Here is a 26514-nt window from a genome sequence, read left to right as displayed (position 1 = left end):
GCAACAGACCACATGTCTCACAAAGCCTAAGGTATTTACTATCTGACTTAAAAAAAAAAATTGCTGACCTTTGCATTAGAGTATATAGACAGAAAAAAAAAATAGTGGGCAAGTTGGCTCCATGCCTCTCTGGGTACCCATGTGATCTGTACCCCGCTATCCCACCAGTGGGTTTCACTGCCCTTGCACCTCACAGTGTAGCCATTTGAGAGAGGATTTCTGGGCAATTTTGATTGATTACAGAACCCATCCTTGGAGTAAGATGCAATCCCATATTTACCTTAAAGTAATCAAACTCAGCTTTACAGAGTAGCTTTTTCCTTCATAGGAAAACCAATTTTAAAAATTATGAACAGAAATAAACCCAATGGTGGTTTATGATTCTTTTAGCCAGTAGCATCAGGCTTGATGCATCATCTCCCTATGGAGAATGCCAAGGTAATCAGAATAACCTTTCCTCATGGAATCAGAATTAATCTCTCTGCATTCTTTCTCTCGATCTTCCTGGTTTGGGCTTGATGCATCCCTTTTGAGAGGATTTTTGCATATATGTATGTTGATTTTGAGAGTCTCAAAGTTTGGGGGTACCATACTGTCAGTGGCTATCTGGCATCTTCACACTCAACCTGTGTAACTATCCATATACTTTAAATCTTGAGTCTCAAACATGACAATATCTGCTTTTAGGAAAGTAAGACACCCTGTTCTTTTTATCTGAGTCCCCTATAGCAGCAAATAGAATGTAACTGTTGATTGCTATGGCTCACGTTCATTAAATTCAGGTAATCTTTATAAGGATTAAGGATTTCCCACAAAGCTCTACACTTCCTTTTGTAATTGGTATTGTCCTAGTGTAGATTCAGGGTCTAGCCTAGAGATAGTAGCTTCCCTGGCTTCAACCCAATTAGCATTATATATGTGGCAAGAGCTTCCTGTCCACACGGAGTCTGGTTACTTGATTCTGTTTCAGGGGAGTAATCTTTCACCTCAGTTAAACTTAGAAATGAGTAAGGAGAGCCTCCATCCTTCCAAAGCACAGAGAAAGGAGCTTGCAGGAACCCTGTATTCTACTCTCTCTACAACTACCACTGGCATATATAGTCCTAGGAGTGTAAAGTTAGATCAAAAGTTCTCTGCTCCACTTAGAATAAACGTGAACACTTATCCCTAAATCTTCAAGGAGTCAACCAGGCCAATAGGCAGTGCTTTATGTAGTGCAGAACTATATATAAAAACAAAAAACAAAAAACTACTCCTGTGAAGGAAAACATAATTTAGGGAAAATAATAACCAGCATAATTTGAGGATTTGAGGGACTATCAGGAATGGAAAAGTGTCTGCAAATATGAAAAAGAGGTTAAAACTTTTATATTCATCAGTAAAGGAATATAAAAAAATTGCAAAGGATTTGGATAGTTCATAGAAATATAATTTTCAAGCCCGTATCTGTAAGTATCTCCAGTATGTCCTAATTAAAATCACTACTATTGTACACCTAATAAAATAGCAAGAACTTCTTTAAAACAATGATAACCATAGTGTATAAGACTGTGGTAAAACTGACACGATTTAAATTGATACTATCCTTTTGAAAACTATTTGGCAATGTGTATAAGAGTAGCTAACATATATATGTATATACATGTGTATATGTATATAAGTAGCTAACATGTCCAGGGAGGGCATGAGAAATAAAACCAGATAAGGAATTTGGACTGGGTACGGTAGGCAGTAAACCCTGATGGAGTCTGAGGGTTGGAGTTGCCACGGTTTTTGTATGGATTAGTCTGAAGGTGACCATTTAAGAGGGAAAGACTAAAAGCTGACAGCTAGGAAGATGTGGTAAATATTTTACATCACAGATAATAGAACTTAAAAGCTAAATCATCTTGGCTGTGTCCTCAATTTGACAGACCAGGAGGCTAAAAGACATGGAGGAAATGTCCCTAAGACTCAAGTAGCAGTTATGAGCTCAGCTCAGAGGGACTAGAGGTGCCAAGAGGAACTAAATGGAATCTTCTGAGTTCCAGTTCTGTTTCTCTTTTCAGTATCGAAAGATTTATGGAACTCTTCAGTAATACTTACAGATGTACAATGTTAATGATCTTATGTAGATTCTAATATTTTATGATTGAATATGTAAACATTAATGTTTAAATAAGCTTTAAAAATAATTACAGCTATTTCTCATTTTTAAATATTTTGACTAGCTGGTAGGAATAATTAGGTAATCTTCATAGACTTAATAGAGCAAAAGCCAAACTTTAGAAACACTCATTCTTTCAATCAGTTTTTTTTTTAATGTGTACTTGGTGCTGTGGACTCTTACTGTGCTCTCAGAATATAAAATGAACACCACCAGCTTCTGTCCTCTAAAAGGAGTAATGGACATTTGCTCAAAATAACTCAAGTTATTATCTACTGCATGAATGATTGTAAAACTTGCATAACCCTACAATAAAGATAACCATAAATGCAAAACAGAGACTCAGATTTAGATAGAAAATTCACAAAGAAGATACATGATCTTTAGGGATTCTTAGGAATTTCACAGACAGATCAGGGGAGGGGTGGTAAGAATGAAGAAAAAGCCTTCTAAGAAAGCGGAACAACATGTTCAATGTCATGAAATAGCCTGGCATGTTCAGAGAACTCAGATAATTAGGTGTGACTGTCTGAAGTGTAGACTGTGAAGGGGAGAGAGACTTGGTGGGACTTCTCTTTGTTTCAAGGCAGCTAACATCATAGATTGCTAGTGCCATGCACCAGTTCTGACTACATGTATATTGGTTTTCTCATTTATTCCAATTTTACATATGATGAAACTGACTCATAGAAAAGGTAAATAACTTGCCCAAAGTCATACTTATAATAAGCAGTGGGATTGTGATTTGAAACATGGCAGTTGAGTCTACAGCTCAGTGTCCTAAAATCTAGATTGTCCTTCCTGTTGTACACTAGGAGTTTGGAGCATTGAGGACTCAAAGTTTTCTGTCATGGTGTGTAGATGGTAATTGAAAGGTTGTGGGTAGTAAGCTTGAAAATAGCCTGTTGCAATAATCAAAGCAGGGATGATGAGAGCATGAACTTAGAACAAAAGTATTCGGAAGGTAAAAAACCTAAAACTTAGTCTTGATTTGAGGGCGCTAATGAGGAACTTCTGGCTTGAAAAACTGGGTAAATGTTGGTACCAATAAGCAGGACTCATTAAGAGAGGAGGAGAATGATCCATTTGGGGACACCTTTAGTTGTGGTGCCCATGGAATATTCAGGTAGAGAGGTTTAGCAAACAGTGGGGTATTCAGGTCAACAGATCAGGAGGCTTTAGAATCATCAACCTGGGAATTATCATTGAAATCCCTCTTACAAATACTACAAACTTCTGAGAGCTTGTAGTGAGATAAGAGGACCATAGAGAAAATTCTGTACTGCTGCTCAAGATATACTCGACCAACTGGCCATCTATCCACTAATTGTTTTTTAATAGTCCATATAACATGAGGATTTACTTCAGAATGTAATCAACTGCATCACTAAGCACACTGTGTATTTAACTTTTCTTTTTAATATTAGCAAGACTTTTGATGAAGGAAGCATTGCATTAATTAACATCCTGATATAAGCCCCTTATTTTGTCCCAGGTCACTTTGATTATCACTAGTACAAAAACACTAACCTTTAAGCTTTGGGTAGAGGAAGAGGTCTCTAAAGAGACAGAAGTAATAGTGTGAGTGGTAGGATGAGAAGCAGAAGGGAAGTCAAGTTACTCTAATGGGACACAGTTTAGAAGAGCCAGTGGTCAGCACAGTCACAGAGAGGTGAAATGAGATTAAGAAAAAATATAATTATTGAATTTGGCCATTATAGGGTCTTCAGTAACATGTTGGGAGTTTTAACCCCTGTTTACTCTTCTACCTTCTGTCTCATTTTTATCCCACCAGTCCACCTCCTAAATACTTCTCAAATCTGTACTTTTGCCATGTGTGCCAAAGACCTCATTGACTCTAAATCTCCAAGTACTCTTGGATTCAGTTTTCACTTTACCTTATCTCTTGGCTGATCAGAGGTTATTGATCATGCTCTCCTTCAGACATACTCTTTCCTCTACAACACTCTAATCTTGGTTTTCCTCCGCACGCCCCACCCATTTTTCTCTGCCTGCCCCTTCTACACACCCTCTATGTCTTTAATTATACCTGTTTCTTTAATTACATTATGTATGGCATCAATTTCCAAACCTAAATCCAGCCCACATTTCTTTTCTGAGCTTCAGAGCAGTCTAGCAGCCTACTGGATATCTTGAATACCACAGACTCTTTTTTTTTTTTTATGTTATGTTAATCACCATACATTACATCATTAGTTTTTGATGTAGTGTTCCATGATTCATTGTTTGTGCATAACACCCAGTGCTCCATGCAGTATGTGCCCTCCTTAATACCCATCACCGGGCTAACCAATTCCCCCTTCCCCCTCCCCTCTAAAACCCTGTTTGTTTCTCAGAGTCCGTAGTCTCTCATGGTTTGTCTCCGCCTCCGATTCCCCCCCCTTCATTTTTCCCTTCCTACTCAAGTTCACTATGTCCAAAGCTGAATGTGAATTCTCATCTACACACTTCCCCATAGTCCCTTCTTCCTAAATCCCCATGCCTTGTGCTTTATACCTTCATCTTCCCTGTTGTTAAACCACTGACATGAACATCATCCTTGACTTCCTGCTTCCTCCTTCGTTCCCTCCCAGTGACACTTCAGATCTATAGCTCTCCCTATCTCTACTACCTGCATGGGCCACCAACAGCCCTCACTGAATTATCCTCCTGTCTGGTCTCTGCTTCTCAGTCTTGACTTGCCTCCAGCACCCGCACCACACTGGAGCTAGAATCATCTACCTAAGGGGTAAATTTTATTTCATCCCTCCATTCTTGAATTCTTTTCCTGCCACTCCAGCCTCATCTCTGTACTCTTCCTCTGCAGAGCCAGGTCAGATTGATTTTTTTTTTTTTTTTTTCAATTCTTTGACATCTCTCTCTCTTTCTCTTTCTCTCTTTCTCCACCTTCACACATGCTTATGTGCCTGCCTGGAGAACAATTTATATTCCATTTTTTACTGTTAACTTTGTTCTCCATCTTCAGGAAGCTTCTGTAATTTTATAAATCTAAGGTATGTGGACTTGCTCTGTGGTCTCCAGGCATTCTACCTTTCTCATGCCATTACCCTTCCCATATTGTTTTCTAATCTCTTATTTTTGTTCATAAATCAGTGCCTTCCTCTGAATTTTATGCCCCAAGAAGACCCTATCTGTATGGTACATCATTATACTTCAAGCTCCTGGTATAGTGCCTGGAATAGTATGGGCATACTGTCATTGTTTGTTAGATGAAATAAATGCTTTTCTGAGTATTTTCACATTCATTATCTCAGTGGGGGTAAAGTTGAATAATTTGGAAAGGATTTTAATGAAACATGAGATGTCAGTGGATTAGAAGATTAAATTATTTGTTGAGTTGTTTTACACTAATAGAAGGAAGGAGAATAGAGTCAGGAAAACTGGTTAGGAGAGTAGAAGTGTTTAATCCCACCTCATAGAACAAAGAGGAGGAGATTTTTTTTAAATCTAGCTTGCATCATTTAACTTTTATCTTCCTTCTCATAAGTTGAGGCCTATAAGGGGTGTGTGTGTGTTTTAATATTTAGAGGTATCAGATTGTCCATATTTTAGGGCTTCTTTTTCCACTTGGAAAAACTTTAGATAAGATAATTTAAAAATCCACCTGTATACTTTGCTCATTGAACTTAGTTTCTTTGGGGGCAGGCTTACAGAAGTGAATAATCAATTTAATTATCATTTTTATTTCAAAAAAAAGAGATGGAATATATTTTTAAAGATTTAATTGGGTTTTAACACAGAGATAAAGAAATACACACCAAGAACTAAAGGAATGGGTAATCCATAGGAGGAAAGCTAGGGTAAGAAAACCTCGGTAAGATGAACTACTTAGAGGAAAAAATTCGCCCTAAACTAGCTGGAAGTCAAAGCAAAAGACATAATGCGATAAGATACATTCTTAACATCTTTTAGCTTCTTGTCAAATATGAACTTCAAAAGGTGAAGAGCTCACGATTCAAGACGGACTTCTCAGTCAAGTACTTGACGTACGAGTCCAATTAGATGCCAGTTGTGCCAGTTGCAAAGTAAATGCTGTTTTGAAGCTGGTAAAGAGATTGGCATGTGTTCTGTCCCAAATGTGGCTATCCAGGTTTGCACGGAGACGTAGTTGCAGAATTTTTAAAGAAAAAGGAGGTCAAGATTTTTTCTTCAAAACACAACTTTGAATTCACTGAGCTCCTTTGAAAGTATGTATTTCTGTGGAGTTCCTAATTCTCTATAAAACATGGAAGGCAGATGCTTGGTTTGGAACATTTTGAGGAGAGGATGCCACAGTCATCTGCCTCTGCAAGAAAAGGAACTAATGTAGATTTGGAGAATGTTAAACTTTGACCAGCCAGCACTGTATTCTGATAGTTCTACAAGATGGGTTAGCTCAAAAATGCATCCCACGGAACTACATAAGCTGATGTAGTGAGTGGAGTTGTTCTGGACTTTCTGGTCATAATTAACTAATAGGCTTGCAAGTTATCATGGTGGTTTCGGGGTACAAGTACCACATGACTGGTGTATATGAGGAACTTTGCTGTCTTGTTTCCTATGGCAGAGGACATGCAAAATTCTCATCTAAAAGTGATAGGAATCTGTTTAGATTTTAAAATTAAACAGGAGGTATAGAGATGTTCCATGTGATTTAGAAATGGAATTTACTCTGTCGAAGTCTATTCCTATCTACCCAAACTCCTAAGGCTTAAGTCCTAGACTTGGAGGTAACACTGAGACCACATGGTTTGACACATGGCTGGCCTTCTGGGTACAGTTGAGGATGATAGTATATTAACAAAGGCTACCAGATATTCACCTGTCCTCAATACTTTTCTGTTTGGTGAAATGTAATATCAACAACATCTCAGTGAGAATTATCATTCCTTATACCAGCTTGAGAGATTCCAACCCATATCTAGTAGAGACATCTGGCAAAGACTTTGGGGAGGTAGAAATTGTCTAATGTGTGAACTGAAGAGAAGAAACCCTAAGGGGTTTTTGTTCATTTTGGAAGCAGGGTAAGAGTCTCGCCTCCCCCAACTCCACAATCACTACTCAGCCGTTCCTCTAGCTGGTTGGAGGTGGTTCTTTATTTTATAGTTTCTATATAATTATTTCTGTGATTTCTCCGAGTTACCCAGGTGAGCAATTTTAATGTGGTGTCTGTTTGGGATTTTTGGTTCAGAGACTAAGATACAGTAAGAATCTGTGATGAATGCTGTACAGAGTATGGGCATTGCCCATATATCTGTTCTTCCTTATCTTGCCACTCCCTTGTTCTCACATAAAATGAGGGAGAAAAAAGAGATTTTGAAATTTTCAAAGAAAAATCTGCCTGGAGATTCGTTTTTTTTCCACCCCGGAGTTGATTTTTCTTTTTTTTTCTGTAAACCAGAAGCTTTTCATAGGTGAGAGAGTGGCTGGAAAGGCACATGAGTGAACCTCTCTCAGTATGGCCAGGCACTGTTTGTGGAATGAAAGAAAGACACATACATGGAAGTGGAGATGGGGGGGCTTTGTCTCGTCGTGGAGAACGGCAAAGAAAAACTAGGCAGCTTCCTACAGCCTGCTATCTTCCACCATCAATTAAGTTCTGTTCATTTCTGATCACACGTTCTTTCAAAAGAATGGATTCTTGAAATCCAGTATCTCATAAATTATTTATCGGTGGGAATAAACAGTAACAAAAGTGAATAGAATGAAATGTGTTTTACTCTTCAAATTTCCCCATGAGTTAAAATAAGTTTGATCTTGACACCATGGTAATAGATCCAAAAGATGAAAGACCTTCCTGTATTTCTACAGAGTACAGTACAATCCACAGCCCATCAACACCCATTAAAGACTCAGATTCTGATCGACTGCGTCGAGGTTCAGATGGGAAGTCACGTGGACGGGGCCGAAGAAACAATAATCCTTCACCTCCCCCAGATTCTGATCTTGAGGTATGTTATTGTCAATGCCCTGGTAAATAACAAGGTATCTTGGTAGTTAAATGGTGGTTCTATACACCTGCAGTGTAAACAGCCATCATCAAGATGCCCAAATGCTTTTGTTACTGCTTTCTTCTCTATATAGTAAGTAAAGCATTTTCTTTCTCTTTCCTATTTCTTATAGGTAAAAACAATTATTTCTGTTTTCTCTGCCATTTTAACTACATGTAAAGCATCTGGTTAGTTCTCTCTAATATAGTAAATTATATAATTTTGCTTGAACAAAATTCTCTTATACTGCTCTATATCATTGCCATTCTAATTAAGTGTCATATTAAAAATGCTTACTAAAATCCACTTTGAAAATTAAAGACACACATATATATTGAGAAAGGAAAACCTGGGATGTTCTAAACTGAAATGGTAGCCCTCTTATGAGGCCTGTTTTGGTGGAGTTCAAAAGCAGGAGGGATTAAATAAAACCTTGAAGGGTAGATTTCATAGCCTTGAATCCACTGCAATTAAGTTTCTGGGTTTTGCCCAATGAAATCTGATGGTGGAAAACATGATTATTTTGGCTGAAAAGATGGAAATTTCCTAGCAGAACCTATGTGTATGAATATATACTGGTATGAGTGGAAAGGGGAAGAAGACAAGTAAGCTTGGGAGGCCTTTGTGGTATCTCAAAGATGTTTTTGAAGTGAATTCCTTTAAATCCGATTCCAAATACCCCGAGTATGTCAAGAGCATGTGTGATGTGTCTGCTTACGTTGTTAACTATCTGCAATCTGAAGAAAACCAGGCAGGAGTCATACATAACCCATCAATGTGGTAACAGTCCAAAGGCAACATAAGGTGAATAGATGATGTGAAGTTTTATGTTGTATGTACAGTTTTTAATACTTGGCTTGATAAAAATAAAACATAAGATTCGCTGTTTTAAAACTTCTTAATAAGCAGAGAGAAGAGGTAAGAAAAACAGAATGATTTTTAAAATGATTGGCGGCTCTCTGTCTCAAGAAGTTATAAACAATCTAGTTTTAGCTCGTTTTTTCAGAACAATGAACTGAGAATCTACTTCAGAAGTCAAAAGGATATATATTATTATTTCTTGCCCATATTTGTATTGATGTCACTAATATTATCCTCTTAAACCTCACCTGAGGTTCTACTCTGGAGAAAAGCTGGGGGATACTCTTTGGAACAGTTGTATTTTAAAAACATAGTAAATTCAGATTTTTCCTTTGTCTTCTGTTTCAAGACTGCTTATTTATGTTGAAGTTAACTGAATAACAGGTTTCTCAACTAAGGGAAGGACATATTGATTCGGTTCTTCCTTTGTAGAGGGTGTTCATCTGGGACTTGGACGAGACAATCATCGTTTTCCATTCCTTGCTTACTGGGTCCTATGCCAACAGATATGGGAGGGTGAGTACCAAGAGACATCAGTTTTTAATTTCTTTAAAGTAAATATGTCTAGAACTGAATTTTTTATCCAGATGGGAATGTGGTTTAACTTTAAATAATCTAAAGCATGAAAGGGAGAACAACTTAATTTATTGATATAGTCAAATATATATATAAGGCAAAAACATACAAATGAACAAGAGGAGGGTTTTTTTAGGTCCTTAAAAATGAGATAAACTTTATGCAATTAAATTCATTCTTATTTCAGACCCTAATGAATAAAAGTGTTTGGATACTATTCTAAGATGAAATACTAAAATATATAGAGACATAGAATGATATTTGGTATTTTTCTTTGCACCATTCTTTTATTTTTTTTATTCACAACATATGCAGCAGAGCAAGTATTTTACATGTTACTGTCTTCAGTGATTAGCAGTGTTAGTATTTTATTTTCAAAACACCCGTTACGAATGTCTTTATAAATCCCTTTGCTGTGAGGCTAAATTTATGTCAGTGGTATGTAAAATTGGGCCTCTGAATGGCAATTGGACAAATACTTCCATGTTTGAATTGTTACAATATTTACCTTGGTGTGGTAGATAAAAAAGAATATTAGAGACTACCTTCTATAAGTAGAAATTCAGCCTCAGTGTTCTGCTTTTGGGCTTCTCAAAAACTTTGGAAATTCTTTTTGATCTATTCTTTGGTGGTTTCATAAACGTTTCCCACACAAAAGCTGTGTTATTTAAAGTGGCTATAGGTAATTTCTGAAGTTATCCTGTGAATATGGTATTTCTCATTTTTTTTAATCTTTAAAGAAATCATATTACAAGTCTTAACATCTTGAAGCTATTGGTTCAGAGCCTTAGGAACTGAATTCTGTGTCTTGGTGACTCCAGGTGTTTATCACAATTAAATGTTAAAATTAATACCCACAAAATGTATGCTCTCATTATAGATTTTATCCAGGCACCCGTTCTTTCAATAAATATATATTGAGTGTCTGCCATGTAGGTATAGTTTGGCAGTGAAAGTTGAGGAATTATCAGTTGAGCTTCACAATGCAGCTTTCCTTCTCATAACCCTGAAGTTACACCTAACCCCCCAAAAAAGGCTGGAAAAATGCACATTTGTAAGAGCAAGAATGTTCTAGAATATTCTACCCTTTGGATTTCTATTCAGAAACAAGATACTGTAAAACACAAAATGCCCCATCTTATTGTTAGATTTTCTATGAGAAGAAGACAATGAACAAAAGTACAGTGTGATTATTATTAAGAAAAAAAACATAAAGCCATAGAATCAATCATTCAAAGAAAGTCTCTACTCTGTGGCTAACACATAAGGATTCAATAAACATTAGCTGTGGCGTTTTTTGTATTCCTCCTTCTATGAATACTATTACTAGTATTTCCACAAAACTACTACTTAACAAACTAAGGATTAATAGCTGAAATATCAGTGTGTACTAAGTAGCAAGAATCCTGAAGATCTTCTTAACCATTTTAATGTTCCTACAACTAACTCCTAAGGAAGAAAGCATTGAAAAGAGCATGCACTTAGAACACCAGCATTTGAAAACCATCCAGAAAGTGTCGAGTCTTTGAAAGCTTTCTCACTAAGGACCAGATTGATGCAAAGAGAGTTGTCTTGATCAGGGCTCTATTCACCACTGAAAGGGGCCAGCTTCGGGTGAGGTGGTGAGCATCCCATGACCTAATGACCTCATGTCAGTCCCTGGCCATAAATTATTGCTTTGCACATGGAATTCACACCTAACCTAGAAACCACTGGAAGCTTAGGGTTTTTCATGCAGATCCTCAACAATATCTAAACAAAACATTACAAGTACCACATTTTATTTTTAGAAGTGTCAACCATTAGTATTTTGAGGCTTCATCAAATAGTATTTTGTTAGTTGGTTTAGTTTTCTCATACTAGAGCGTGTGATAAAAAGTTTTATCTCCTATAATTTCTAAAATCAAATGTATATATTCTTTAGTATGGGTGATCTGAAATATTTAAATGTATGTTAACCATTCATTTATAAGTTGACAGGGGTTGAGGAGAAAGTAACCTCAGAAGGCGTGATTGGGGAAGGTCTTCCTGAGCATGCATGACTTTGAACCTGAGGTCAGAATAAAAGAGGCTGGTTGATAATGACACCATCAGCGGAAAGAGAGTTCTAAGCAGAGGAAGCAATGAGCACGGAAGCAGGAAAATGTTTGATGTTTGAGGGACACAGAGGCGAGTGTGGCTGAACTCAGTGATGAAGATGCAGAGTCAAGATGTGGGCTGGGATGAGGGCAAGTACAAGCCAGGTCAAGAGGGTCAATCTCATTGCACATGCCATAGGAAGTCATTGGAGGACTTCAAAGGAGGACATGACAAGATCTGATTTCGATTTTTAGATTATTTTGGTTGTGTGTGGAGAACCAATGGTGAGGAAAGAGGGTTGGGGAACAGAAGGGAGGTATTAGGGTGACCCGATGTACTAGCAGTAGAGATGAGTAGGGAGAACTCACTGGATTCGGGCTTCTATTGCAAATAGAGAAGTAGGAATTGCAAAGGATTTGATTTGGCCTGGTGGGCAGTAATAGAGGGGAAGGAAAAAACCATTCCCAGCTGAGAAGCTAAGCAGCTGAGAGGCTAGTCGTGTGTTTGTTGAGATGAGGAAGACATCCACTTGGACCAGGCAAGAATGTGGATGGAAGGTGAGCCTGGGACACATGGGAATAGACAGGCCTTCAGATGACAGATTTAGCGTCAACAGTACACAGCTCAGAATCAGAAGGTCCTCAGACACTCTTAGTCTGATTTCATCCTAAATGTTTGTGAACACCTTCTTTGTGCTGAACACCTGTTGTCTCAATGCCATGAGGCATCCCTTCTGAAGACACATTGCTGAGGATGTTGAATTGTAGCCTGAAGCATGCAAGGAAGCTTGCTTAATGTTCTCTTTATTAGAGAACTTTAAAGTCAGGAAGAATTTGCTCTCAAATCTGATAATCATGCCTTGTAAAAATGTGTGGTTCAACAAGGCTTCTTCCAAACAATAATAATAGCCAAGCTGATCCGAACACCTTGCCTCCCTTTCATTCCTTTCACTAAAGGAGAGAAGTCTTAAAGCAGTTGAAGGGCAAGCCTTATTTCTTGGAGCATAGTTTTGGTGGTGTCCCTGAGCATTGTTAAGGGAACATGTGGTTGGGCCTTACTCTACAGGCATATAAAGAAATGAATGCCTGGACAATGTGATAGCTGTTCTGTCTCTATGGGAACCAGATACTTGAGAAGTAGCTTAGTCACAGTAGCTTAGGCAACTCAATGAGTAGGCCATTCAGTAAGGGGATACAGGATCTGGTTGATATAATGCAAAATTAGTGCATGTTACAGCAATATGTACAAAAAAGTTTGAGAATGTCCCACCTTCCATGTAATCCTAGCTGTGGGAAGCAGGCATGTTGGGCATTATAAGGAAGTGTTTTATAACAAAGGTGATGGGAACAAAAAGGGTGCTAGGTACATGACAGGTCTGGCTAGGGAAGAGAAAAGAAAGAACATGTTAGCAGGAAAATGAAGTCCATGGGTGTGTTGCCATAAATTAGGTGGTTGTTAATAATGTCTGTCCTCGCTTTTTTTGTTTAATGCATTTTGAAAAGTTGCTTTCAAACTAATCCATATCCCCAAGTTTCACTGAAGAAAACTAATCTTGATCTTTTTTCCATTGAATGCCCTCTTTAAATTAGACAATATAATCCTGTTGCTAATATCAGACCACATACCCCAAACTTATATTTCAAGTAAGTATTGCGCTGATGTCCCAAGCCTGGTTCCCCTCTTGAGGGAGGACTCCCCAGGGTACCCATAGCCAATGCCTTCATTGTTTCAATACTTTATTTTTTATTGTTGCTTAACACCTGTGTCTCATGGATTTGGGCTAGAACAGGTCCTAAAGATATGGAGCCTCACTCCTCATTTTACACAAAAACTTAAACATGAACACTTAAGACAGCATAAAGCTTAGCATTTTTAACTCTAGGCCCTACTTATGAAGAATTTCTTATGTGCCCAATACTCATTTAATTCAACATTAGTCCTCTTAAACTGCTATTACCAAGCCCATTTTACAGATAAGGAAACTCAGGCTTGGAAGGGGTTATAGCCCAAATGTCTGGCATAAAATAAATATGAATTTTGTTTTAATGTAGTTGAACCTTGACTATCAAAACACAAAACAACCGACAAAACAAAACCTTGAATCTGGGGCATAGTGGCCAGGGAGTAATATGTGTTAATATGTGGTTTAAATTTACCAAGTACCAATATGAGATCCACCTATTGCGAGATAGAAGGCATCAGATTTGAATTCATATAGATCTAGACTCAAACCGAAGCTCTGACTTTTCAGTTCTTTGACCCTGGGTAAATTGTTTATTCGCACTGAGCTCCAGTATCTTCATCTACAAAACTGGTGACTTGACTTGCCAAATTGTTTGAAGAATTCAGTTGTGTCAAATACACCTTGGTAAAGCCAGGAGAAGAAAGATCTAAGTTGTGTCTTGAATTTAAAGGGCCCAGCACTATGTCTTATTAGCAACAATAACCCAATAATGAAAACAGCATATGTCACTGATTGGTCTTGTATCTGCTGTCTAAACATTCGTTTTATAATGCACCAGACTTCTAGAAGGATGAATTTAAATCAACTAAGCCTCCCTAGTGAGTGTATAGTGTAATCATTTAGGACATTGAGCAGAGAAAAAATTTACAGGAGTTGAGCAGACCAATTTCATTCGAACACTCCCATTAACCAGTAAAGGTTGCTGTTCTTATTACCCTGTTTCAGAGCGAAACATTAAGCTCCAAAATCTTTTGAGGGATGATCCTCTTCTGTGGTGGCTGGTCTAGATGCTGAATTCTTGGCATGGCCCCAAAGTAGCAGTGTCCTCCTTGGATTGTAAAGGATCTGGTTACTTCAACAGAATAATCCCTCTTTAGGAAGCTCTGGACCAGAGGCTGGGAAATATTTATTAGCTGACCCTTTACCAAAAATGAAGGCTTTACGGGCCATATGCCTTCCTAACTGCTCACCTCTGCCCTAGGAGTGCAGAAGCAGCCACAGACAATAGGCGAATGAATAAATGTATCTGTATTCCAATAAAACTTTACTTATAGTTCCTAAATCTGAATTCCATGTAATTTTCATACATCATGAAATATTTTTCTTCCACTGGATTTTTAAAAAATCAGGACAAAGGGTCTAGGCCAGGAATTGACAGACCATATTCCATAAGCCAAATCTGGTTTATGGCTTGTTTCTATAGGGCTTTCAAGCTAAGAATGTTACTTAAATTTTTAAAGGGTTATGAAAAAGGAGAGGAGGAAGAAGGTGTGTCAGAGACTTTATATGGACGGCAAATTCTCCAATCTTTATTGTCTGTCCCTTTAGAGAAAAAGTGGGCCTGCCTCTACTCTAGATCATGCTCTGAACTTTGTGGTGATTCATTTGGCTCCTGCCCCCGGGACATCAGGACAATTCAGTGACACGCACACTGTGGCCAACTAGGTTGTAAACTCAGTGCGGGTATCATGCGTCTGCGTCTGGGTGCCCAGTGAAGCACAAGACACCACGTGAATTTGTTAGGGTAGGTGCAGTGGCTGTAACCAATAGGCCCAATATGTCGTGACAATAGAAATTTCTCTCTTTCTTAGTTAGTGGTCTCGAGTGGATCTTCCAGGTCGCTAGATTTAGGCAAGGTTTGGTAGTGCAGATCATGGTTGTGCCATCTCACCATCTAGCTTCTGAGGCTTCTATGATCACTGTCATCAGCTTTCTAACCCACAGGGTGAAAAAGCAGGGGGAGCATGAACGGGAGGCTACATGGACTAGGCTTAGAAGGGGCACACACCTCTGCTTATTACATGGCCCAGTGCAAACGAGGCTGGGAAGCATATGTCACCTAGCTGTGTGTCCGGGAAGAAACAGAGTTTTGGTGGACAGGTGGCAAGCAATCATGGCTCTCAGTGAAGAACTATTTGATAGATGAGTGAAACACAAAGCACACTTTCCGCAGCAGCAGACCAGTGCCTGAAGGCTACGTGACAGGTGTGTCGTGGAGTAATGAGTGGCCAGTTCAATCCCAGAGCACGATTTCCTTGATTTTACTTTCTTCTTTGGATATCAATGCCGAGTTAGACCAAGATGATGAAATAAGTCACGGTTCCAAGCAGAACTTTTAGATACCACGGAATGACGTAGAATCTAAACTCTCAAAACAAACAAAAAGCTTTTTTTTACCTTTAGTTTTTTGTTTCAAAAAGACAGTGTTTTTGACTGTCCAGCTGAAAGATCCTCCTCCATTCATTTCTTTGTCCTTAACTTGACGGTTGTTCTCTTTCCCTTTCACTGCTAGCCCTTTCCTCCTAACTGGCAGACGGTGAAATGTGTATTCCTACCACCTTATTGAATGTGGCCTTATTTTTCTGCAGACCTATGAAAGGGAATGCAGTGAATGAGCGCAAATCACAGCTTTCTATGCACAACACTGGCCTGCCACCACCCACTTTGGACCTCCCTTGTTCTGCAGCCTCAGGAAAGCCCCCTTATATCTCTGAGTCTCGCTTGCTTGTCTTAATCTTCCCATCTATAAAATGAACGCAGTCACAGCACTCCTGGGAAAACAATGTACACCATCTAGAAAACTACTTCTAGGCATTCCATCAATAAGAGCTTTTGCTTACTTGGGGATTCTGAGAAGGGAGTGGGCAATCAGAGAGGCAGTATTTTGTTGTTGCAGGTAGCAGAGAGGGAGAGGTGGAAGCAGAGCATAACTGTTTAGGGAAAAGATAGGCAAAATGGCTGGAGATCTATGAAATGTGTTTAGAGGACCAGACTGGCAGAAGACGAGTAGCAGAAAATTTATTGAAATGGTAATAAAAATACCATACCTTTGTTGAGCTTGTATAGTTTACACGCCTATTTCACATTTATTATCCAACTGGTTTCTTCTTTTTTTCGGATGGGGAAACCGGGTCTCAGAAAAATTAAATGATCGGCTCCAGGAAGCACATCTATTAACTGACAACACCAGGAACATAATCTAGTCTCGTGATGGGTCCATTGCCCTCAAACGAGGGCTGCAGGGAACATTGAGTGTCGAGATTTTGTACCGTAGGTGTGGGGATGCCACGAACAAAATTAAATATTAAAATAATAACTATTAAAAAGGCACATGATGGAATTATACAGTTTGGAAGATTAGACTCATAGCAGAATAGATCATCACAGTTCTCCTGGTAGGAAATAATCAAGGCTGAAGAAAATGGCTGTAACACTAGGAAAGGGAGCGATAGGAGAGTGGTTACAGATGAAATCTAGATAGGTCTTTTTTGATTGGATTAGCTGTTTAGGCTTTCATTGGCACTGTGTGTCGAGGCCAACCCTGGGTCTGCTCTGGTTTTCTTCTTCTTCCTCCCACTTTGTACCACTTCTTGGCAGTTGTCCCATGTTTGGGATTCATTGGGCTTTCTCCACAATCAAAATTAATCTTTGGAATGGTGAAGCTCTTTTTCTTACTTTCCACGTGGGTATTATTTTCATGATGTTGAAAGGGAGTCTCTTAAGGAGAAAATTAAAGTAGTTGGGTGTCACATATCTAATCAGTAAAAATGACCTGATTAGCCCCACCACAAGCTTGGGTTTGGTTTTGTTTGGTTGTTTTTAATCATTCAGTCAGTAGTTCAATTGTGGTTTATTTTTCACGTGTATACACTCTCTCATGGTAATCCAGATTATTCCTTAATTGGCATCAGAACTACACTGGGCTCCTAAAACGTGGCATTTTGTGCCGGCTGTTTAGTGATAGGAGCTCCTAAAATTGCAAGAAGTTAATATTCCATTGATGGTATTGATGACTTTACACAGGGGGAAGGAAAACGGTGGAGACTTTGGGTCGAACAGGTTGTATAGATCACTTACATAACACTTTCAGTGATATTTTTTAAAAGAAATAACATTTTTGCATAATTTTTTTTTCTTCTCTCAGATAAGGAAGCTAATTTTCCTAATCTTCTCTGTAATCCTTCCCTTGTGAGCAGCCAGCATGGGGCCGGAGGAAAAATAGGCCCCTCCTGTACTCAGAGTGCCCATTCCTGTTTTTCAGCTTCTTTTCCCCCAAAACAAAAGATCCTGAGTGAGATTTTATTTTAAATGACATCCAGGCCTTGTTTGTGGCTGCAAGGTTAGCATTCTAAATAAGGACTTGTTGAGGGGGTCCAAAACAGGCATTTTTGCGTTCATTTGGTTGATGCTGCCCAAAGATTTGTTGTCAGCGTGAGCATACTTTACAAGATTTTCACATTGACCAACAAATCCTCCTAAACCTGTCCTCATTGTTAGCATCACACCTCCCTGGGCCACTACAGCCGAGTAATTGCTTGCCAAGGGAGGCTTAGCTGCCCACATAGGATCAGTGCAGATATAATTTAGGAACCGTATCCTAAGTTCTACAAATTCAAAATCTAAGTACCATATCCTGAAGAACGACTACAAATTCAAAATCTAAGTACCATATCCTGAAGAACTAGTCATACTTTGGAAGCATTTGAACCATCATCTAGTAACCCTTTCTAGCCTAAGATTAATACTTTAACAGCATTTTTAAAAACATAATATATTCTATTTTTTGATCCAAAGAAGAATAGCAATTGCTAGGAGTTTGTGTAGATTTGATCTCATAGATGTAATAGGGTGCACATTCAAAAAGGAGAGACACAAAAGACACCTAGCGTATATTTAAAATGTGCTTCTAAATTGAAAATAGAATAGATAAAAATTTAAAAGTAATATATATATATTTTTTACTTTCAGAAAAATAAATCCCCAACACCGTAGGTACTTTGTAGAACCCAATTACTAATTCAGAATGCTGTAGCTATCTAAAATTGGAACAATATGGGTGCCTGGGTGGCTCAGTTGGTTAAGGGTCAGACTCTTGGTTTCAGCTCAGTTCGTGATCCTCAGGATCCTTAGATCAAGCCCTAGGAGCTCAGTGTGGAGTCAGCTGGAGATTCTCTCCTCCCCCCTCTTCCTCTCCCTCTGTTCCTCCCCCTCCCAAATAAATAAATAAATAAATAAATAAATAAATAAATAAAATCTAAAAAAAATAAAATTGGAACAATGACTTAGGTATTAAAATATTTCTTAAAGGTCTCAACTTAAAGAATTTAAATTGGATAAATATCTATTGCTTTTTGTGCTTGCTTGGTTTATTTTACCTTTTTTTTTTTTTTTTTTGCTTTTCGGTTTAGAAAAATAAGATAGTAAAAGAAAAGGAATAAAAAGGCAAATGTCCCAGGGTGTGTCAGTAGGAACCAGAGTTACATTTAAAATAGGAACAGTTTTGGGCGCCTGGCTGGCTCGCTCAGTAGAGCATGTGACTCTTGATCTCAGGGTCATGAGTTCAAGCCCCATATTGGGTGTAGAGCATACTTCAAAAAATTTTGTTTTAAATAGGAACAATTTTTTCTCTTAATGCTTTACTGGTATATCTAAGCAGTAAAGAAAAATTGCTTCCTTATTAATATTTGGTACTATTTTTAATTGTTCTTATAGTAAAACTGAAATGACATGGTTATTCTCTTTGGACTGTATATTATCTGATGTAATATTTGGCAGTTGTGACATTTTTAAATCAAAAGTAAAAATCTAGGGAAGTATCTTTTAATACAATTACATAAAAGGAAGATATTTTTATGGTTAGATGAATGGCTAGCTTTAAGATTTCTAGAGAAAGAAGAAAGTATTTTATTTTTATACTCAAAGAAACATTCTAGATCCTATTCTAAAAACCCAAGAAGAGATAAACAGGTTTTCTTTAAACTTTCTGTTTTGAGGCTTAAAGGACCATGGACACTCTGAGACACACAGAGAAGTAGAATTTTTGGGAAAGTAAATGAAAATGGGTTAAGAAAATCATTTCGAATCAGACTCAATTCTGTGTGTCTGTGTGTGTGTGTGTGTGTGTGTGTCTGTGTGTCTGTGTGTGTGTGGTGGGGGGTGTGGGGGTGGTTCATGTTTGACATTAAAAATAGATTAAATTGCCCATTTGAAGCTAGGAAGTGAGAATTGAGGATGAGTGCATATGACCCTTCAAATATTTTTTGCAGCACTTACTTAAAAGATAGTTAAGATCAAGTATCATGTACAGAGGCACCTGGGTGGCTCAGTCAGTTGAGCGTCCAAGTCTTGGTTTTGGCTCAGGTCATGGTCCTCAGAGCCATGAGATTAAACCCCACATCAGGTTCCATGCTCAGCAGGGAGTCTGCTTGAGATTCTCTCCCTCTCCCACTGCCCCTCCCCCTGTGCACGCACACATGCACTCTCTCTCAAATAAATCTTAAAAAAAAAAAAAAGTACAAATAATGGAATTAGCAATGCAGTTGCAACTATAATATTTCTCAACATAAATGGGCAACAAAACAATCTGAGAAGCGTGAACTTCAACCTGGTCACGGGAATAAAGCAAAAGTCATGTAAGAATTTACCCGTTGCCCCCCATCAGCAGGGACCTAGAGGAATTCGCCATGAGGTCCCTATTGGCTAAGGTACTCTGCTAATACCGTGTATTCTCCATGCTAGGACTACCTCAAATTTAAGACTCTGTCAAAATAATTTGTCATAATAGAAGGCACTTAGTACCTTATACTTCTGGCAGTAGTTTAGTTGTGAGTGAAATAATTCAGAAAATTGTACTACCAAATGGCACCCTTCTCAAGTTGCACACACAAAACCTCCCATGTTATACGGGCTACAGTGCCCAAGATACGCACCTGACTACCCACCCTTCTCCTGCCTGAGACGCTATTTGTTTCCCGGCCTGACACTAACAAGTCATTCAGAAAGTCAGTCTTTCATAATTTATTAAGCAAATATATCAATAGTATATATTTGTATATATAACATATTGTCTATATATAGCATATAGTATCTATAGCATATATTTGTAATATACACTTGTATAGTGTAGTAGAGCTGGCCACAATCCCTGCCTTCCCAGAGCTTATAAATGAGTAAAGGAGGCTGCTGGGAGAGAAGGAGTAACTCTTCAACAGTGGTCTTTGACTGGGGCACAACTGTTCTGAAGGAATGCCACTAGAAATCCACAAAGGGTGAAACCACAAAATCTCCAAAGGAATAACAGTATTACAAAAGAAACAAGTCTCCTTGTGTTATTCGTGACAACCATTCTCCTCCAGTAGCTATAATCACTTAACTCGTAAGAAATAGCCAATAATAGGATGTCAGATGATAACACTAGTATTGTGGATGAGAGAAAAAAAAAAACAAATCAGGATCCACGGGAGCCTTACAACCAAAACCTAAATGCCGGAGGCCCTAAATGAGATGCTTCTAGGGTTACTGCTATTCTTAAATTACACTGGGAATTCTCCTTTGCAGCCGATCAGCGTTGCAATGTGATACGGCCATTCCTCAATGCATGAGACGGAGGTCCTGTGGCTTCAATTATAAATGTAGAAGTTCCCCTGGTTTTCTGGAAAAGAACATCCCATGTGATAAAAATTAGTAGAGTTAATACAGGCAAAGCAGTGTCTGACATAGATTCTTGTGTATATCCTAAAGCTCACTTAAGCCTGGGTAAGGATTACCAAGCAAGGCCTAGCGCCTTCTTTTCAATAAACGGTGATATGCTGAGGAACTCTGCCAGGCTTTTGCAATTTTGACTTTTAAAAAATGTTTTTGACATTTTAAAAGTATGGTGTGAGTGTGCTTTAAGTTTTCAAAATAAATATCCATAGTTTCATCACCAAAAGACAACCAATCTTATCTTGGTGAGTATTTTTTCTATATTTAATTATAGTATACTATAGTATAATAAATACTATAGTATACTATATAAATAATAAATATAAATACTATAGTATAATAAATATACTACTATAATAAATTTATTTATTATACTAACTTCTAAACGTATACAAAAGTAGATGGGATAGTATAATGAAACTCGTTGTAACCTCTCTAAATTAACAATTGTCAAATCCTAGTTAATCTTATTGTATCTGCAACCTCACCACATCCCTCCCCTGCCCTGCTCTGTCCTATGATTATTTTTGAAAGCAGATCCCAGATATATCATTTAATTTGTATTTATTTCCATATGTATTTAAGACTCCATTAAAAGAATTTTTTAGACTAGAAATAGTAGATGATACCCAGTACTTTAGCTATCTAGCAAATTAATAGTAATTTCTTTGTTATTAAATGAATAATCAAGTTACATTTCTCTAATTCTTATTAATTTTTATGTTAAGTTGTGATAAAGTACATATCATATAAACTCTACCTTCTTAGTCATTTTTAAAGCATTTTTTTAAGATTTATTTATTTATTTTAGAGAGAGACAGAGAGAGAGAGGGAGGGGGAGAGAGAGAGAATCTCAAGCAGACTCCCTGTTGCGCACGGAGCCCAATTCGGGGCTCAGTCTCACCACCCTGAGATCATGACCTGAGCCAAAACCAAGACTTGGACCCTTAACTGACTGAACAGCCCAGGCACCCCCTTCGTCATTTTTAACTGTATAGTTCAGTAGTAGTAAATACGTTCACACTGTTATACAACCAGTCTCCCTAACTCTTTTCACCTTGCAAAACTGAAAGTCTATGCATTAAACAACTCCTCCTACTCTCCTGGACCCAGCACCTGGCAACCACCATTCTGCTTTCTGCCTGTATGATTCTGACTACTCTAAATACCTCATACACATAAAACAGTATTCATCTTTTTGTGAATGATTTATTTCACTTAGCATAATGTCTTCAAGGTTCATTCATGTTGTACGCATGTGTCAAAATTTCCTTCCTTTTTAAGGCTGAATAGTAATATGCCCTCATATGCGTATATCACATTTTGGTTATCCATCCATCATTGGACACTTCTTGAGTTGCTTCTACATTTTAGCTATTGTGAATAAGGCTGCTGTGTCTATGGCTGTACAAATACCTTTTTCTTTTTTTTTTTGCTTTATTTTTTGTACACCTGAAACTAATATGTCAACTATACTTCAGTTAAAGGTTTTAAAATGCAAATATCTTTGAGACCCTGCTTTCAATTATTTTGGGTTTATACCCAGAAGTAGAATTGCTGGATCACATAATAATTCTATGCCTAATTTTTTGAGAAACTACCATACTATTTTACATTTCAGCTGTACCATTTTGTGTTCTCATGAACAATGTACAAATATTCCATTTTCTCCATATGCTCATCAACACTTGTTATTTTCTGTCCCCTCCCCCTTTTTTTGATAGTAGCCATCCTAAGGAGTGTGAAGTGGTATCTTATTGTAATTTTGATTTGTGTTTTCCTAATGATGAGTGATACTGAGCATCTTTTCTTTTGTTTGTTGACTATTTGTATGTCGTCTTTGAAGGAATATCTATTCAGGTCTTTTGCCCATTTTTTTTTAATCAAGTTGTTTTTTTGTTGTTGAGTTGTAGGAGTTCTTTATATATCCTGAATATTAACCTCTTATCAGATAATGAGTTGTAAATATTTTCTCCCACCCCATAGGTTGCCTTTTTACTCTGCTAATTGGGTTCTTTGATACACAGAAGTTTTCAGATATAGTCTAATTTATCTGTTTTTTCTGTTATTGCTTATGCTTTTGGTATAATATCAAGAAGTTACTGTCAAATCCAGTGTCATGAAGCTTTTCCTGCAAAAGTATTATACTTTCACTCTTAAATTTAGGTTTTTGATCCATTTTGAGTTAATTTTTCTATATGGCATAAGGTAAGAATCCAACTTTGTTCTTTTGCATTTGAACTGCTGGTGAAAATCATTTGACCATATGAATAAGAGTTTATTTCTGGACCCTGTTATATTCCATTGGTCTGTATCTCTGTCTTTATGTCAGTACCACACTGTTTTGATTACTGTGGCTTCGTAGTAAGTTTTGAAGCAAGGAAGTATGAGACCCAACTTTGTTCTTTTTCAAGATTGTTTTGGCTATTCAGAGTTCCTTGAGATTCCATATGAATTTTATGATAGATTTTTCTATTTGTGCAAGAAATGGCATTGAGAATTTGGTGGGCATTTCATGAAATCTATAAAGCACTTTGGGTACTATTCACATCTTTATATTAAGTCTTCCCATTGAATGTCTTTCCATTTATTTGTGTCTTCTTTGATTTCAGCAACATTTTGGTAGTTTTCAGTATACAAGCTTTTTGCCTACTTGATTATGTTTATTTCTGTTTTATTCCTTTGGTGCTACTGTAAATTGAATCATTTTCTTAATTTCTTTTCTGGATTGTTCATTGTTAGTATACAGAAATGAACCTGATTTTGTGTGTTGGATTTAATATCCTGTAACTGTACTGAATTCATTTATTCTAACAGGTTTTTGTGTATGTGTGTAGAATCTTTAGAGTTTTCTACATACAAGATTGTGTCCTTTGCAAACAGATAATTTTACTTCTTCCTTTCCTATTTGAATGGTTTTTATTTCTTTCTTTTTTTTTTTTTTTACCTAACTGCATTGGCTAGGATTTCTAGTACTATATGAAGTGGAAGTGGCAAAAGTGGGGCATTCTTGTCTTGATCCTGATCATAGAGGAAAAGCATTCAGGCTTTCACCATTGACTATGCTGTTACCTGTGAGCTCTCATACATGGCCTTTACTGTGTTGAGATACTTTTCTTCTGTCTTCTCTTACTAGTTTGTAGAGTCTTTTCTCCAGTGGTTTTATAATTTTTAAGTTATTACCGTATGTCTCTCAAGTGTCTTTTAATCTGTAGATTCTCTCGCGATCTTTTTTTTTCCTTACCTTGTGTATTTTTGTTGAAGTAACCAGACCATTGGTCCTGTACACTTCCTGGGAGTCTGGATTTTGTTCATTACATCCCCATTGTGTCCCTTTGTCATGTATTTCTTGTCCCCTGTACTTCCTACAAATTAGGAGCTAGATCCAGAAGCTTAATGAGATTGAGGTTTGATTTTTTTTTTTTTTTTTTTTTTTTTTGGGTAGGAAGGTCAAGACTTCATAGATGGGTATATCCTTCTAGTAAGAGATGCATAATATCTGGTTACTGTCATTTTTAAAACTTCAGGATTCTGGTTAGACAGTCTCCTTTAGCAATCTGTTATAGAATGTTCTTACTTATCCTGTATATCCTTTCTTCTTGGGTCAAAGATAGTTGATTAGGAAGGAAGAAACCCAAGAGTTGTGGGGGTAGGGGCCAGAGGTTAAACCATAGTTCAGTATATGCAGATCCACTGTCAGAAATAAAATGATAATTCTTGTTGCAAATACCTAGGCCGTAACTATTTTTGGTGAGGCAAAGTTTTGAGGTGAATCTAAACCACTTCCTTAATTTTGAGATTGTCTCAAATATCTCTTCTTGAATAGCTCTCCAGTATTACTGAAGATGCTTGATTAAGGCTTCCTGATCACTCCTAGTGAAAAGAGAGGTAATCTCAGTGGCTCATGCTGAGTAACCTGGCAGGTGCCACATTTCTTTATTATTTTTTCAGTAGCATGGTGAATTTTAGTTTATCAAACATAGTTTCAAGCCAGTGAGTGAATGTGATTAATCTATAGATGTGCTTGATGCTTGGCAGCTAATTTTAAAGGTAAATCCAATTGTCCTCCTTAAGGCTTGAGTTTAGCCTTAGGCATGTTCTCTGCAGGTGGTTTCCTTGCAAATATCAGTGTAAGAATAATATTTAACAGAGGTTTATGTATAATGTGTGTACAATGTTATCTTGACTTGGAAGTAATTAACTATTTACATTAGGGAAAGAATGCCCACATCATGGAGCTGAGGAATGGAATACATTTCCCAGGAGTCAGTCAGATGATTGATTCAATCAGAGTTGCTATTTGTGGAAGAACTGATACTAGAAGACCCTACTTTTCTTTCTTACTATGGTAGCTAATAATGATATATCATGTGATATTCTTAAAGTGCTTCCACAATTTATCCTTTAACCCTACCACAAACAAGAACTCTCTAAGATATTATCTTATTCCTGAAATGCTGGAGTACAGCATCATTTTGTGAGCACTGAGCATTTTCAGGGACTATATACATTGAAGGCACTAAATTTGTAACGTATCTCAGTAATTACTGATTATTGCCACGTATCACTATAGCCACTTGTTTTTAAACTTGCGCGGGGTCAAGATTTTGCCAAGACGTATTCCCCAAGCCATTTGTTAATTGGCTGTAAACAATGGATTTGGACTATGCTTACCTGCCTATTCACGAAGTCTGACCTTTTAATGATTAATGGTATAGGCTAAGAGGTATTGGTGACTAACTCAAGATCACACTGCTTGGCTATGCAAGTAATGTGTGTATGGGTTGTTTTGTTTTGTTTTGTTTTTTAAGATCACCTGAAGTTTCAGTTTAATTGGTGCAGGGCCTTGATCCTATCTGAATGACACTACCTCCTACTCAGCTCCTAGATCTTCAGTGTATGAAACATCTTTTGCTGGTTTCCTAGTGTTGGGTCATGTCTCCTAGTGGTAAGAACCAGCTTTGTACCAAACAGCTTGGTTGCTATTTTTTGTGAGAATAAAAGGCAGGCCCTCCTGGGAGTCGTAACACTGGGTGTTAAAAGTTTAGCTTCCATGCAAATCAGCTTCACTGATGACTGTGCACTTAAAAACATGGTCATCTCAAAAATATTGGCATGGGGAATTTATGGTTACCCTTATCATTAAATAGCCTGAGCTTCACATCCAATTTGAATGTAGAATGTTAATGCACCTTTCTGTAGTGGAACATGGAGTCCCATGTCTGGATTGACCTACGGCTTTTGGTATAGTAGTGATAGGAACGGTAGAAATAACACCATCACTACCAGTAGTAGTAGAACCAACAGCAGCTTCGGGCTTGCCGGGCACTATGTTCAGAATTTTAAATTACCAAATTTAACCTTTAACATACACTGGTTTTATTCCCATTTTATTGATGAAGGACCTGAGGCTC

At 37.6% G+C, this 26514-nt stretch overlaps 1 protein-coding gene across 2 annotated transcripts in view; it reads left to right on the top strand.

Moving 5' to 3' along the window:
- The window catches only part of EYA1 (EYA transcriptional coactivator and phosphatase 1), a 165411-nt gene that overhangs the window by 82343 nt on the left and 56554 nt on the right, over window positions 1-26514 (top strand). For both annotated transcript variants that reach the window (XM_032421973.1, XM_032421971.1), the window contains 2 exons: window positions 7958-8097; window positions 9430-9513. In XM_032421973.1, the coding sequence (XP_032277864.1) occupies window positions 7958-8097; window positions 9430-9513 (224 nt within the window). The remainder of the gene's footprint in view (window positions 1-7957; window positions 8098-9429; window positions 9514-26514) is intronic.

The sequence above is a fragment of the Phoca vitulina genome, unplaced genomic scaffold, assembly GCF_004348235.1.
Source record: "Phoca vitulina isolate PV1807 unplaced genomic scaffold, GSC_HSeal_1.0 scaffold25, whole genome shotgun sequence".
In the NCBI taxonomy this organism is placed as follows: domain Eukaryota; kingdom Metazoa; phylum Chordata; class Mammalia; order Carnivora; family Phocidae; genus Phoca; species Phoca vitulina.
Note: the sequence above shows the minus strand (reverse complement) of the source record. Positions and strands in the feature narration are given on the sequence as shown.